Source organism: Nicotiana tabacum, chromosome 19 (assembly GCF_000715075.1).
Source record: "Nicotiana tabacum cultivar K326 chromosome 19, ASM71507v2, whole genome shotgun sequence".
NCBI classification, from domain to species: domain Eukaryota; kingdom Viridiplantae; phylum Streptophyta; class Magnoliopsida; order Solanales; family Solanaceae; genus Nicotiana; species Nicotiana tabacum.
Genome location: NC_134098.1, coordinates 115,535,145 through 115,550,309, shown reverse-complemented (window position 1 = coordinate 115,550,309; position 15,165 = coordinate 115,535,145). Strand labels below are relative to the sequence as shown.

Below are 15,165 nucleotides of genomic sequence, written 5' to 3'. Positions count from 1 at the left end.
CGGACCAGTTAACAAACATCAGCTATTTCTCACTTTAGATTGTGGAGATATGGACTTAGCATTTTGGTAGGTAGATAGCAGTATTCAGGCTTACTGAACTCTCTTGAATCTCAATGCAGTAAATCAAATGCCATAATCCGTCTAAGCTTCAAATACATAAAAGACTAACAAGATACAGCACATACCACTATCCTTATATTGCATCTAGGGTCATATCAGCTATATGCTCTTATGATGTATTTACATAACATAGCCTGCAGCAAACGGCATATGTTGAGACCATTGCTACAGCGTCTCAGTTCATCAACTTTCATTAGCCATTGAACCACCTGCATGTAAGTGGTCATGTCAAGGTTAACATAGTAAAACAAAAACTGTATATCTTATTAGCATTCAAGCTACAACCATCGATATAGGACTGTATTTGGGTATACTCTGCCTGCATCAAACACAAAAATGGACAACTGAAAAGCTTTTGAAACAAGACAGATACCAATGGCTAGTTAATTTTTTTTTTAGCCATACAAAGAAGTCAACAAGAGGAAGCGTTGACCAAGAATAAATGGATTTCATATACTTCTCCATGGAAATTGGAAAAGAAAATGATCAGAACTGTAGTTGAATAATTTACAACCAAAGGGACAAAAATGTCCACTTCGGCTCTCAGCTTGAGAAACTGAACATACGAAAAGAACAAATTAACAATTTAAAAATGAAAGTATAATTGAATTTCATTGTTTATAAATCACAACTCCGTAAAGTATAAGTTAGAACTCTAAGTTGAATCCAATCAAATTGCCTATTCGTTTTTCCAAGCATATAAAAAGAGTGAGAAACCAAGACTATGCGACTGGGCCTCTCGGAATCTCTGTGACCAAGACCAATGTAGTGTCTGGGGATCGCAGACGGGCTGGGTTGCCCATAATTTCTCAGCTGAAATGCTGGTCTTGAACATAAATACACCATCTCCAGCAGATGTGCCAAAAAGCCAGTTATGAACATCCCAAAATACTTCTACGCCAAGGCCATCAACCAAAATGGTATGGTTACCGCGGAACTTCCATCTGAGCCTCTTTACCTGCATCATCGGCTTACTGTCCACACGGATGACAAGGCATGGGTCGCTGGTTCCACTGGTATCACATTCAATCACGAGATCGTGCACTCGACCATTATCACAAAACTGAGCCTTAGTGCCAAATACCTTCTTGCCAAATATATGCTCCTTCTTAGCAATAAAAACAGCACCAGAAGCAGAAGGCGTGGCACCTGTTTTCTTGGTAGCTTCTTTTCGCATATCACCAAGGAGCAAAATCATTTGCCTTTCGGAAACAACACAAACATAGAATCCTTCTAATGGCTCTGGACCAGATCCAAACTTAGCTGAGGTAAGGTCCCAATATACATCAATTTTCCTAGAATATGCTTCTAAAGTCTTTGACCCTTTCTTCTTGGAGAACAACCAGGGCTTAATATCAACTTTACAGAGGCACTGATTTGTATTATCATCAATCCCAACAGTAAGACCTTGACCCATCAAATTCTTACTCCATGTAACATTAAGCAAACAAGATTTCCCACGCAATTTACACTGGTACACACAAGTTACCAAATTCTGAGCAGCCTTATTAGTAGATGAAAAATCAGCTACTTGAACCCCAGTTTCCCCAAAACAAGAAGGAAAATCCTTCATACTGTAACCAAATGAAAATCCTAATTTCTTCTTCCCCTTTTCTTCTCTCTCTGATTTATGCACAAAGATTCGATTTTTAATTCTACAAACAACAAAAATAGGGACTTTCAGAATTGAGCACAAAAAAGAGATAACAAAAAGCATTTATTTTGAGCAGAAAAAGCAACATACCTCAACTAATCAGCAAAGAAAGAGACAGAACTATATCAAGAATTGCTTCAAAATCCTCCTCTCAAGGACTGGTGTGATCTGAGAGTTATGTATACAAGATGCATTTTGCTGCACACAAGTATGAACCCAGCTTCATAAAAGGAGAAGAAAAGGATGAGGGTCCCTTTAAATTATAGACAAAAACAAAAATGGGGAATGTAGCAGTGAAAAAAAACAAATAAAGAATTAAAGAATTTGATAGAGAGTGAAGGAGAGAGAAGCAGACAAAAAGTAGACTACACAGACTCATTTCAGTCACTAAAGTAGAGACTAACTCTGTACACAATTATTATGCATAAAAAAATACTTAGTAGTAAGTATTAAATATCCCTATAAAAATGAAGGAATTAAAGATCCCTATAAAAATGAAGGGAAAATGATACTATATATACATTTATACTAGCAAGATTGTGACAGGCTTTAGTAGGATGAAACAAAAGGTAAAGAAGGTAAGGTAAGGTAACAGGCTAACAGCAACTCAATGTTGCTGGAAAAGGCTGGTTTTTTAACAAAACTACTCAATGAAAGAAGCAGAGAAAGAGGGGAAAAATATACTCTCTAGACAAATAAGAAAAAAAGAAGGAATTCACAGGCTGTCTTTGGTATTTTCTTTTTTGACTATGCTTTTACCTGACATTCTCACGTGTAGAATCAAATTCTTATGATCAGCACATAAAAGCTGAATTTTCCCTCCCCCGGTGTTTTCCAAAACCTTTTCACAGATCCTCTATTCCCATATTGGATTTTTGAACATTAAAAAAGAAATACTTGTAAAAAATTCATCTTTGAATGTACTCTATAAAGCATTATTACGTATGGACCATCACAACATAAGAAAATACAAAAGAGAAGGAAAAATATAAAAAGTTTTTTTCCCTTTGTATATGTAGAAATGGAAAGCAGAGGGTCTTTCGGAAGCTGTCTCTCAACTCCCAGGATAGGGGTAAGATCTGCGTACACATTACCCTCCCAAAATCTCACTTGTGGCATTCTACTGTGTTGTTGTTGTTTTATATGTAGAAATTGAAGAATTTCGAAATTAAATTGACCGAGACTTTCTAGTAACTCCTTACTCTTTAAGATTGGATTTTTTAATGGTAATTTTTATTTTATTTTTTTGAACATACTCTAGAAAGTGTAGAATTTTGCATACACTAAAAAACTAAATGAAATGAAAAGGTGCATTTATTCCCTTTATTCTTTATTTAAAAGGGGGTATGGTAAGAATCTTGAAATTAAATACATAAGGGTACTTCTTACCACTTTGAATTGAAGCATGTAATGTAGAGACTAAGAAATTAAAGAGAATTCAATGTAGGTGTGACCTTTTTTGGTATTTACTTGACTTTGATTTTGGAAGAATTAAAAGGAAGTGTTAAAAGAGGGAGATTTTTGGCTGATGATTTGGGTGATAAGGGGTCAATTTCCAAGTTGTAAGTTGTTGCCACGATGTTGCATTTAATTAGTCAAATACATGTATTTTTGCATACTTAAACCATTTGGAATCTCAAGGGGGGTTTAGGTAGTGGGATGGTGGCCCAGCCAGGTGGTGGTATACCAAAACACCAAAAAAATATGGTTTAAATTTGTCAATGTCCTATCTGAAATTGGTTAATCTTATTTTCAGTTAAATTATTTGTTTATTCATATTCTTGTTATCGTCTTGTATTTTTTCCTAGATCTCCAAAAAAAATAGGTGGACTCTACGTATTTAAAATTTTCGGGAAGAAAGGGTATTTTTTTTAACTGTCATTTAGATTGTAAAAAATTAGACATTTTTTCTGAGGGGGTAAGATTGAACCAAGAAATTAATAAATATCAAAATTGCTCAATTTCAAGTAATAAAGGAGCAAATTTGACCTTTTTCTCATTTCAAAAGGTATTATACTTCAGAGTCTCTCCAACCCATAAAAGAAAAAGAAGAAAAAGGGAAAATAAACGATAAATGGATGTCTCACAAGAGATGGAATAATTTGTAAAAATTGCACGGGACGCCCTATTTGGTCGCCCTCATTTAACCTATACTCACTTTTTAAATTTTTTTAAAATTGTACCTACTTTTTAAACAACTTCAGGCATCTTTCTCCTCCTTCGTTTTCTTCTTCTTCTCCTTCTTCTTTTCTTCTTGCTCTTCGGGTGACAATGATTTTATATGGTGGTTGTGAACATATTTTAATATAGTTTATGATATTTTACAATGGTGAGTTGTTATGACGCTTTATTTTTTACTATTGCTTAGGGTTTCTTCTTTTTCTTTTTCTTAATTGCAAAATGGATTCATTAGATTTATTGTTGTTTAACAAATTGATGATTGGGGTTTATTCCTGATGATATTAGGAGGTTATGTTTTAAATTTGAGCTCATTTGGAGTAGATTTAGGTATTAAATCGTATATTGGATTGTTATAATTCGAAGAATAAATTTCTGTTTCTAGGCAATGTCACGACCCAAACCGATTGGCCGCGACGGGCACCCCATACCTTACTCAACCGAGTACCAACGTAATGTATCTTTCGTATCATACTATCATTGACAAATGAGCCGGAGAGGCTCTCGTGAGATAAGTAGAATAAAGCATGAGGGAATATTCGTCATATGACGACCCAACATGTAATACAAACTTATACATGTGACATACGGTATAAGACCAAAATGATCACTCGTATACTGAACATAGACCGACAAGGCCATACAGTCTTTCACGTACATGAAATACGTCTACAAGCCTCTAAAAGTAGATAAGTACCATAAAGGTCGGGACATGACCCCGCCATACTAATAAATATATGTCCAAATCATACTGACCAAATAAGCAATTTCGGAGCAAATGAAGCGCACCAACATTTTCCGCTGAGCTGATAGCCTACTTGGAGGACTCTCGACCTGTCTATCGGGACCTGCGGGCATGAAACGCAGCGTCCCCAGGCAAAAGGGACGTCAGTATAAATAATGTACCGAGTATGTAAGGAATAAAAATCAGTAAATAATAGACATGAGAGAAACATGGAGTAAAAGACTCAACATGTATGTCTGAATAACTCTGTGAATCATTTCATATTTAATGTCATGCATATGAATATAAATGTCATACTATGCATAGGTATATGCATTCATAACATCATCAAGCCTCTGAGGGCATCTAATTATATCATCTCGGCCACTGTGGGCAAATTATCAACATATACCAGCTGATCAGGTGGTGGTGCGTATATAACGCCATAACCTTTTTTCATATCCCATATACATATAATATACGCGTATATAACGCCATCTGGTCATGGGTCAATGTACATGTATAGATGCATGAAATGCACAAGAAATACGTTAATAAGATTTCTCGCAATATCATAAAATCAATATGTCTTTCGGATAAACATTATCAAATACATATTTTTCTGAGACCCATGAACAGAAGATATAATGATAATTCACATGGGGAATCAAGAATATAGACACCCCTAGTACTTCTATGAATAGAGTTATTTATGAAAATTGTGCGTTTACTCGTTTCGTTTGTATCGTATGGATCATGCCAAAAAAAAAGGAATAGCCTTCACATACCTGGTCTTATCCCACTTGCTAAAGAGCTCAACTCGTATCCGCTAAAGGAAACCGACGTGAGTATAATCGTTATGTTTCTTCGCATGTGAACTATAAAATGATGTTGCATGCTTAGTTCAGAAAAACTCGATTCTAGTCTTCTTGTTTTTTTTCATCTAACCGTGTGCCAAAGGCTACCGGTGCATCAAGATTGATTTGATATGAATTTCTTAAACATATTGTTGAGGAATCCTTAGTGATAAAACTACGCCTATGTATTGTCTGTTGGGATTTTAAGCTTGTGTAGCTTAAAGAAGGTGAATGAGAAATGGAGAAAAAATAAAATATTTGAGTTTTCCTTGGGAAAGGGACATTGTTCCATATCGGAGAAAGAAAAGGCTTTTGATGTGTATATATATAATTGCTCTTCTTCTAGCTCTTAAAGAGTTAAGAAAAAGGCAAGCCTCGCGCCGTCGTCATCGTCGCTCGCTCGGCTTCGGATTCGGATTTGGTCAAAGATTGATTGATTAATCTTTTTCAACAAAATTTCTTTCAATTATTTATTTAATTAATTAAATAATTAACGAAAAATTTAATCCGAAATAACCCATGACCCGCGACCCGGTTTGGTCAGGCCCGTTTTCTTTCCCGAATTATTTTAAATATATTTTTCCCGCAATATTTCAAACACCCCTTTTCCAACAGTCATGGCTATTTCTGAAAGGTTGCAAACCTTTTCAGAAACAATGCCAGCAACTCTATAAATAGAGTTTGAATCCCAGAATCTTTCCTTACGAAATTTTCTGAGCTTCTTCTTCTTCTTCTTCTTCTGCACAATATTTTCCAGTATATTTTATGACCATTGAGTGGTTCGCAGTTCATCACAGTTTTGGTACCAATACACTGGTGAGTTAAATCGTTCTATCCTGGGAGGATATATTTCAGCACCTCGGATACTTGAGGGGAATAATTTCTTTAAGGTCACACTGTGTATTCAGTGGGCTCGATTTATTCCTATACTGTTTTTTATTTTCCAGAATCTATTTCGTTAAATAAGTATTACTAACTTTCTGTTTTGTTTTTCCAGAAAGTTTAATTGTTTATTACAGCAATACAGAATAATAACAATCTTAAGGAAATTACTTTTTTTTTATATTCTGTATTTTGTTTGTGGAGATTAAAACCTGTGTGGTTTTCTACTCCTTCTGAATTTTACTATTCTGATTTGAAGATATAAAAATTCATTAGAATATTGAAATTCATAAGATGATTTGAAGAACATAAAAACTTCATCGTTTTTCTGTAAAACAGTATATAAAAACTTCAGTTTTATTTATTATACATACTATTTTTTTTGTTAATAACAGTATTGTGTACTGTTCTAATTTTTTCATTAATTGAACTCTTCTGTTGTTTACAGTGAGAAATGGTAATTAATAACGGAAATTCTTCTGCGACTATTACGGCAATGACGATAGCCTCGTCAAGTCGGACTGTTGTTCCACCGGCAGAGAAACCGGGGAAATTTTTCGGAGCCAACTTCAAAGGATGGCAGAAAAGGGTATTCTTCTGGCTTACCACACTTGGTATGCAGAAATTCACTAGTGAAGAACCTCCAGTGCCTACTGCGGACATGCCGGACAACGAGAAATTCATGATTGTTGAGGCGTGGAAGCAGGCAGATTTTCTTTGCAAAGGCTATATCTTAAGCGCTTTAGAGGATGACTTATACAATGTGTACAGTGCGATAAAATACTTCGAAAGAATTATGGGACGTACTTGAGAAGAAGTACAAGACTGAAGATGCATGCTTGAAGAAGTTCGTGGTTGCCAAGTTTCTAGACTATAAAATGATAGACAGTAAAACTATTGGAACCCAAGTTCAGGAGCTTCAACTTATTTTTCATGACCTTATTGCTGAAGGTATGGTCGTGAATGAAGCATTTCAAGTGGCTGCAATGATTGAAAAATTGCCTCCTTCGTGGAGAGATTTCAAGAACTATCTTAAGCACAAGCGCAAAGAAATGAAGTTGGAAGATCTTGTGATTCGCCTCAAGATTGAGGAAGACAACAAAACAGCCGAGAAGAAGTCTCGTGGAAATTCAATGATCATGGGAGCTAATATCGTTGAGGAGACTGCTCCAAAAAGTAAGAAGAGAAAGAGGTCTTCTGGGCAGACTAAGGAGCAGAACAAAAAGAAATTCAAGGGTAGCTGCTACAATTGTGAAAAAACCGGTCACAAAGCCCCTGATTGTCGTCTCCCAAAAAAGTAAAAGAAGAAGGGACAGGCCAATATAGTGGAGAAGAATTATGACATTGATGATCTGTGTGCAATGCTTTCGGAATGCAACTTAGTTGGAAATCTGAAGGAGTGGTGGATTGACTCTGGAGCCACTCGACATGTTTGTGCTTTCAAGGAAGCATTTGCGACTTACTCTACTGCTGGTCCCGAAGAAGAGCTCTCCATGGAAAATACTGCAACAGCCAAGATTGAAGGTTATAGGAAGATATTCCTGAAGATGACTTCCGGCAAGATGTTAACACTCAACAACGTTCTTCATGTTCCTACTATTAGGAAGAATTTAGTTTCTACTTCTTTGCTTGTTAAGAACGGATTCAAATGTGTATTTGTTTATGATAAAGTTGTTGTAAGCAAGAATGAAATGTATGTTGGAAAGGGCTACCTCACAGAGGGCCTCTTCAAACTAAATGTAATGGTTGTTGACAGTATGAATAAAATTGCAGCTTCTTCTTATTTATTGGAGTCAAATGATTTATGGCATATTCGTTTAGGACATGTCAATTACAAAACCTTGTGGAAGTTAATTAATTTAGAAGTGTTGCCTAAATTCGAGTGTAATAAATCAAAATGTCAAATATGTGTTGAGTCTAAGTTTGTAAAACATCCTTATAAGTCTATTGAAAGGAATTTAAATCCTTTAGACTCAATTCATACTGATATTTGTGATATGAAGTCGACACCATCTCGAGGTGGAAAAAAGTATTTTATTACTTTTATTGATGACTGCACTCGATATTGTTATGTTTATTTGCTTAATAGTAAGGATGAAGCAATTGAAGCATTTAAGCAATACAAGAATGAAGTGGAGAATCAATTGAATAAAAAGATCAAAATGATTAGAAGTGATAGGGCAGGAGAATATGAATTTCCATTTGCAGAAATATGTTCGGAATATGGAATTATCCATCAAACTACTGCACCTTACACACCTCAATCCAATGGAATTGCGGAAAGGAAAAATCGGACATTAAAGAAAATGATGAATTCTTTATTAATAAGTTCCGGATTACCGCAGAGTTTGTGGGGCGAAGCTATTCTTACAGCTAACCGAATACTCAACAGAGTACCCCACAGCAAAATGCAATTTATTCCATATGAAAAATAAAAAGGAAGAAAACCCAACTTGAAATATTTTCAAAGTGTGGGGGTGTCTAGCAAAGGTACAAGTTCCTTTACCTAAAAGGGTTAAAATCGGACATTGCGTTTTCATTGGATATGCTACAAACAGTAAAGCATGTCGGTTTTTAGTTCATAAATCTGATAATCCCGAAATTCACATTAATACGGTAATGGAATCAGATAATGCTGAATTCTTTGAAAGCATCTATCCGTATAAAACTGAATGTGAGTCGTTAAGTGAAAGACCTAAACTACCTCGGAAAGAACCAAAGGAAAATACTCCAAGTATAGAAGATCCAAGGCGTAGCAAACGTCAAAGAACATCTACTTCCTTTGGACCAGATTTTGTGACATTCTTGCTTGAAAATGAGCCTCAAACTTTTAAAGCAGCTATGTCATCTTCTGATTCAGTGTTTTGGAAAGAGGCAGTCAATAATGAGATTCAATCAATTTTGGATAACCATACATGGGAATTGGTAGATCTTCCTCCAGGAAATAAACCTTTAGGTTCGAAATGGATCTTTAAACGGAAAGTGAAAGCTGATGGCACTATTGATAAATATAAGGCAAGACTTGTTGTCAAAGGTTATAGACAAAAGGAAGGCCTTGATTACTTTGACACTTACTCGCCAATAACGAGGATAACATCTATTAGGGTGTTAGTGGCAATAGCGGTCGTGTATGGTCTTGAAATCCATCAAATGGATGTTAAAACAGCTTTTTTAAATGGAGAATTAGAGGAAGAGATTTACATGGAACAACCTGAGGGTTTTGTGGTAACTGATAAAGAAAAGAAAGTGTGCAAACTTGTTAAGTCACTTTATGGACTTAAACAAGCACCCAAACAATGGCATGCCAAATTTGACCAAACAATATTGGCAAGTGGGTTTAAAATCAACGAGTGCGACAAATGTGTTTACATTAAAAACACTTCAGGTCATGAAGTCATTGTTTGTTTATATGTTGATGACATGTTGATAATGAGCAAAAACATGGCAGATATAAATGCTACTAAGCGCATGTTGGCTAGCAAATTCGATATGAAAGACTTAGGAGTTGCTGATGTGATCTTAGGAATCAGAATTCACAAGACTCCACAAGGTCTAGCATTATCACAGTCTCACTACATTGAAAAGGTACTTGACAAGTTCAAGTATTTGGATTTCAAAATTGTCAAGACTCCAATTGACGTGAGTTATGCACTTCAAAAGAATGAAGGTGAAAGTGACTCACAATTGGATTATGTAAGAGTATTGGGAAGTTTGATGTATATCATGAATTGTACACGACCAGATATAGCATGTGCTATTAGTAAACTGAGTCGGGTTACAAGTAATCCCAATCACATACATTGGATGGCAATGAAACGAGTTTTGGGGTATCTCAAACATACCCAAAATTACGCTTTGCATTATAACAAATATCCCTCCGTGATCGAGGGATATAGTGATGCAAATTGGATCACTGGATCATCTGAAGTTAAATCCACGAGTGGATATGTTTTCACAATTGGGGGTGGAGCAGTGTCTTGGAAATCATCCAAACAAACGTGCATCGCCCGTTCTACAATGAAATCTGAATTCATAGCTTTAGATAAGGCCGGTAAAGAAGCTGAATGGCTCCGGAATTTCTTGGAAGATATTCCATTTTGGCCCAAACCTTTGGCACCTATTTGTATACATTATGATAGTCAAGCGGCAATAGGCAGGCAGGGAGCGTTATGTATAACGAAAAATCTCGTCATATACGACAGAGACACAATACCGTTAGACAACTACTCTCTAGTGGTGTTATCACAATTGACTATATAAATTCAAGAGATAACGTGTCGGATCCACTTACAAAAGGCCTATCTAGAGAGGCAATTGAAAGATCATCAAAGGGAATGGAGTTAAGGTCTAGGACAAGTCATCATGACGGCAACTCTACCTAGCAGACTGGAGATCCCATGAGCTAGGTTCAAAGATATCAAACAAAGTTATGAATGACGGTTCAACATTATCAAATAACTCAACCCATTCTCGTGATGAAGACAATGTTCAGAAATTGAGGTAAAGCATTAAGGCTTTTTGATGAGTCAACAAAGCTTAAAGGTTTTTTAATGATTTGCTAAGTCTGGCAGGATATGATCAGATAGTGTGTCTATAGGATTACACATTTAGAAATCACATATATGAGTGTGAAGTGTAAGCCGCTTCAAGGGGAATGAAAGTAAAGGCCCATTCTCTAAGCACTCATGAAACCAGGCGGTGTTCATGGCTGAAACGAACACAACCGTGAGAACCATAGATGGTTAAGGATTGATTGTGTGACTTATGTTGTCTAGGTATACAACAAAGCTCGACGGTTCAAAGATATCAAATCTATCGATTGACCGAGTATATCCGATATAAGTTCACTATGGAAAGTTCAAAGGGAAACCTACTTATCCAGATACAATTAATTCTTGCATGTAAAACACACACGCGTCCTTGCATTCCTTTATTTTATAGCCATTCCCCATTCATGTGGGAGATTGTTGGGATTTTAAGCTCGTGTAGCTTAAAGAAGGTGAATGAAAAATGGAGGGAAAATAAAATATTTGAGTTTCCCTTGGGAAAGGGACATTGTCCCATATCGGAGAAAGAAAAGGCTTTTGATGGGTATATATATAATTGCTCTTCTTCTAGCTCTTAAAGAGTTAAGAAAAAGGCAAGCCTCGCGCCGTCGTCGTCGTTGCTCGCTCGGCTCGGCTTCGGCTTCGGTTTCGGCTTCGGCTTCGGATTCGGTCAAAGATTGATTGATTAATTAATCTTTTTGGACAAAATTCCTTTCAATTATTTAATTAATTAATTAAATAATTAACAAAAAATTCAATCCGGAATAACCCATGACCCGCGACCCGGTTCGGTCAGGCCCGTTTTCTTTCTCGGATTATTTTAAATATATTTTTCCCGCAATATTTTCTGATAAGGTTGCAAACCTTTTCAGAAACAATACCAGCAACTCTATAAATAGAGTTTGAATCTCAGAATCTTTCCTTACGAAATTTTCTGAGCTTCTTCTTCTTCTTCTTCTTCTGCACAATATTTTCCAGTGTGTTTTACGACCATTGAGTGGTTTGCAGTTCATCAGAGTTTTGGTACCAATACACTGGTGAGTTAAATCGTTCTATCCTGGGAGGATATATTCCAGCACCTCGGGTATTTGAGGGGAATAATTTCCTTAAGATCACATTGTGTATTCAGTGGGCTCGATTTATTCCTATACTGTTTTTTATTTTCCAGAATCTATTTCGTTAAATAAGTATTACTAACTTTCTGTTTTGTTTTTCCAGAAAGTTTAATTATTTATTACATCAATACAGAATAATAGCATTGTCCACATTGTTCATGGTAGAATCAAGGTGAAATTGGTCACTTATCTCTAGAACCACTATCTTGAATATTAAAATCCTTAGAGATAATAGTACTTCTAAATTTGGAGTATTGATAGTTGGTCGTAAGCACAAAAAGCACACGTATAGAAGACATAAATATTACTTCATCGAAACCCTCCAAATGCCACCTATCCACTTAACCGAGAGTCATTGTTTGGGGTGGTTCCTTGCTGCCACGTTGGAGGTTATTTTTACCAAAGATTTACCCACCAATCTCTAATTAATTGGCTAATTTCCCACTAAAATTAATAATTAATTCCTTACCCACATAATTAAGAATTATCTCAACTTACTTAAAATACTACTAACTTTTAACACACTTTATATACCTCACTATCATGGTCATGTGGTACCTTATATGGTACCAGTCTATAAATACCGGGTATTATAGCTCGGACCGTATTTTATTTCAAAATATCAAATTTTGACGAAACTCATTTTCCTTCGATTTGCTTACCCTCTCACCTTTACGAATTTACTTATCACTTGTTTGAAATAGCATAATGCTTATAATCCCAAAAATAAAATCTCATTCCCGAACTTAAGTCGATTAACTTACGACGAAACTTTAACTTACAAAAATGCGGGATGTAACATCTCATTTTCGAGCTTTCATCAATTTATTTATGGCGTACTTTCACGTATGAAAATATGGGGTTTAACATGCAATTTGCACTTCAGGCCTATTTGGCCTTAAGTGCATAAAAACATTGGTTGCACTTCAGACCTTTTGGCCTTAAGTGCATCTGAAGTGCAATTTTTCACTTCAGACTTGTTGGCCTTAAGTGTAACAAAACGTTTGATGCACTTCAGACCTTTTGGCCTTAAGTGCATCTGAAGTGCAATTTTTCACTTCAGACTTATTGCCCTTAAGTTGTCATGACCCCAAATTTCCTCCGTAGGATATCGTGATGGTACCTAGTCTCTAAGACTAGGTAAGCCTATCAATGCGGAATAACAATTAAAATATGAAATAAATAAATCTGCAATTCACATAATTACAACTCCCAAAATCCGGTAGAAATAAGTTACAAACTTCTAAGAATTTATCCTTAATGTATCTCTATATCAGGGTCTAAGGAAAATAAGGAAGCAACATAATAATGATAGAAGGGGACTCAGGAGTCTGCGATCGCTGGCAGATATACCTCGAAGTCTCCGTACACAGGTAGCTCACTGATGTCTGGACTAGTAGAATGTACCTGGATCTGCACAACAAGATGTGCAGAAGCGTAGTACGAGTACACCACAACGGTACCCAGTAAGTGCCAAGCCTGACCTCGGTAGAGTAGTGACAAGGTCAGGCCCTACTGGAAATAATAAAGGTATGAAAAAATGTTTAACAATATAATAACAATAAAATGACAATGAAAATGAATCAAGTAGTATGTCACCATTTATTTACACAAAATAAAGGCAAATAATAATGCGTGGAAACAAAACAGAATTCTTTTCAACTTTCTCATTTCCTCATATCACCGCGGGAGCCTTCACATTTAATTTTAAAGAAAAATATTTTTTTCGAAATAGCATCCCGTGTTTTAGCCACCCTTATCACACCGCATGACTTCTAGTAGTTTCCCTACTAGCCACGCGTATCAAGCCACCCTTATACCACCGCATGCGTTTCAACACTCATACCTTATACCACCGCATGCGTATCAATATCACAATATATCACAATTTGCACCTCAAGTGCCCAAATATTTTAATTTGCCAAAATAAACAACATCAATAATATTTTTCTACAACAGGGAGCTCACGGCTCAATCACAACGAGTACAAAAAATCTCACAAAGATATTCGGGAATAAATAACTCAACAAAAATAATATTTTAAAATTTTTAATACGTTGCTTCAATACCAAATTTAAAATGTCAAATACTTCATATTAATAATATTTAAATTAAAGAAAAATCAACCTTCAAATAATGTACAGAATAAAAGAAACCAAGTTTCAACTAAACAGGTAAAATAATTAGCAGGAAAAGGTCAAGAAAATTTAAAATATAAAAATTAAATCAATGATGAAGAATATAACAAGGTAAAATTATTTAATTAATATGCAACAGTGATCTACACAATTTAAAGATAAAATCTTCCACATTTAACCCGTGTACACACTCGTCACCTCGTATACACGACTTTCAACACATTACAATTTATCACTTCAATACCAATCCTAGGAAAAATTTCCCCCACATAAGGTTAGACAAGTCATTTACCTCGACTTGCTCCAATTTAATCCACTAGTAGGTCTTTTCCTCGATTATCCAACTCTGAATGAGTCGAATCTAGCCAAAATAACTCGATACAGTCAACAAAAATTATAGAAATTAATTTTATAAGAAAATACTATATTTTCCAATAAAATCCGAATTTAACTCAAAAATCGCCAATGGGGCCCACGCCTCGGAATCCGGCGAAACTCATAAAATCCGACAACTCATTCAATTACGAGTCCAACCATACCGGTTTCACTCAAATCCGACTCCGAATCGACACCGAAATCTAGAAAAATCATTTCTATGAGATTTCTAAAATTTTCCCAAATTTCAATATCAAAACACTAATTAAATGGTGAAAACAAATGATGGATTCGGGTAATCTAACCATAATTGAGTTAATAATACTTACCCCGATGTTTTCTCTGAAAAATCTCCTAAAAATTGCCTTTCCCCAAGCTCCAATTTGTAAAAAATGGCGAATGGGACAAGTCCCATGCTTTATAATTTACAGATCTATCGAGGCTGCCTTCGATCCTGGGCCTCGATCATGGCTTCGATCATGGCCCTCGATCCTGGGCCACGATCATGGGCTTGATCCCGGTCCTCGATCATGGCCTTCGATCTTGGTCCTCGATCATGGCCTTCGATCATGGGC

At 35.9% G+C, this 15,165-nt stretch overlaps 1 protein-coding gene across 1 annotated transcript; it reads right to left on the bottom strand.

The window, feature by feature from the left end:
* Window positions 1-548: 548 nt before the first annotated feature.
* On the bottom strand, window positions 549-2,054 carry LOC107764483 (uncharacterized). The gene is made up of 2 exons (XM_016583049.2): window positions 1,865-2,054; window positions 549-1,775 (listed from the first exon to the last, which is right to left on the bottom strand). The coding sequence occupies exon 2, from the start codon at window positions 1,691-1,693 to the stop codon at window positions 800-802; it is 894 nt and encodes a 297-aa protein (XP_016438535.2). The 5' UTR covers window positions 1,694-1,775; window positions 1,865-2,054; the 3' UTR covers window positions 549-799.
* Window positions 2,055-15,165: the final 13,111 nt, after the last annotated feature.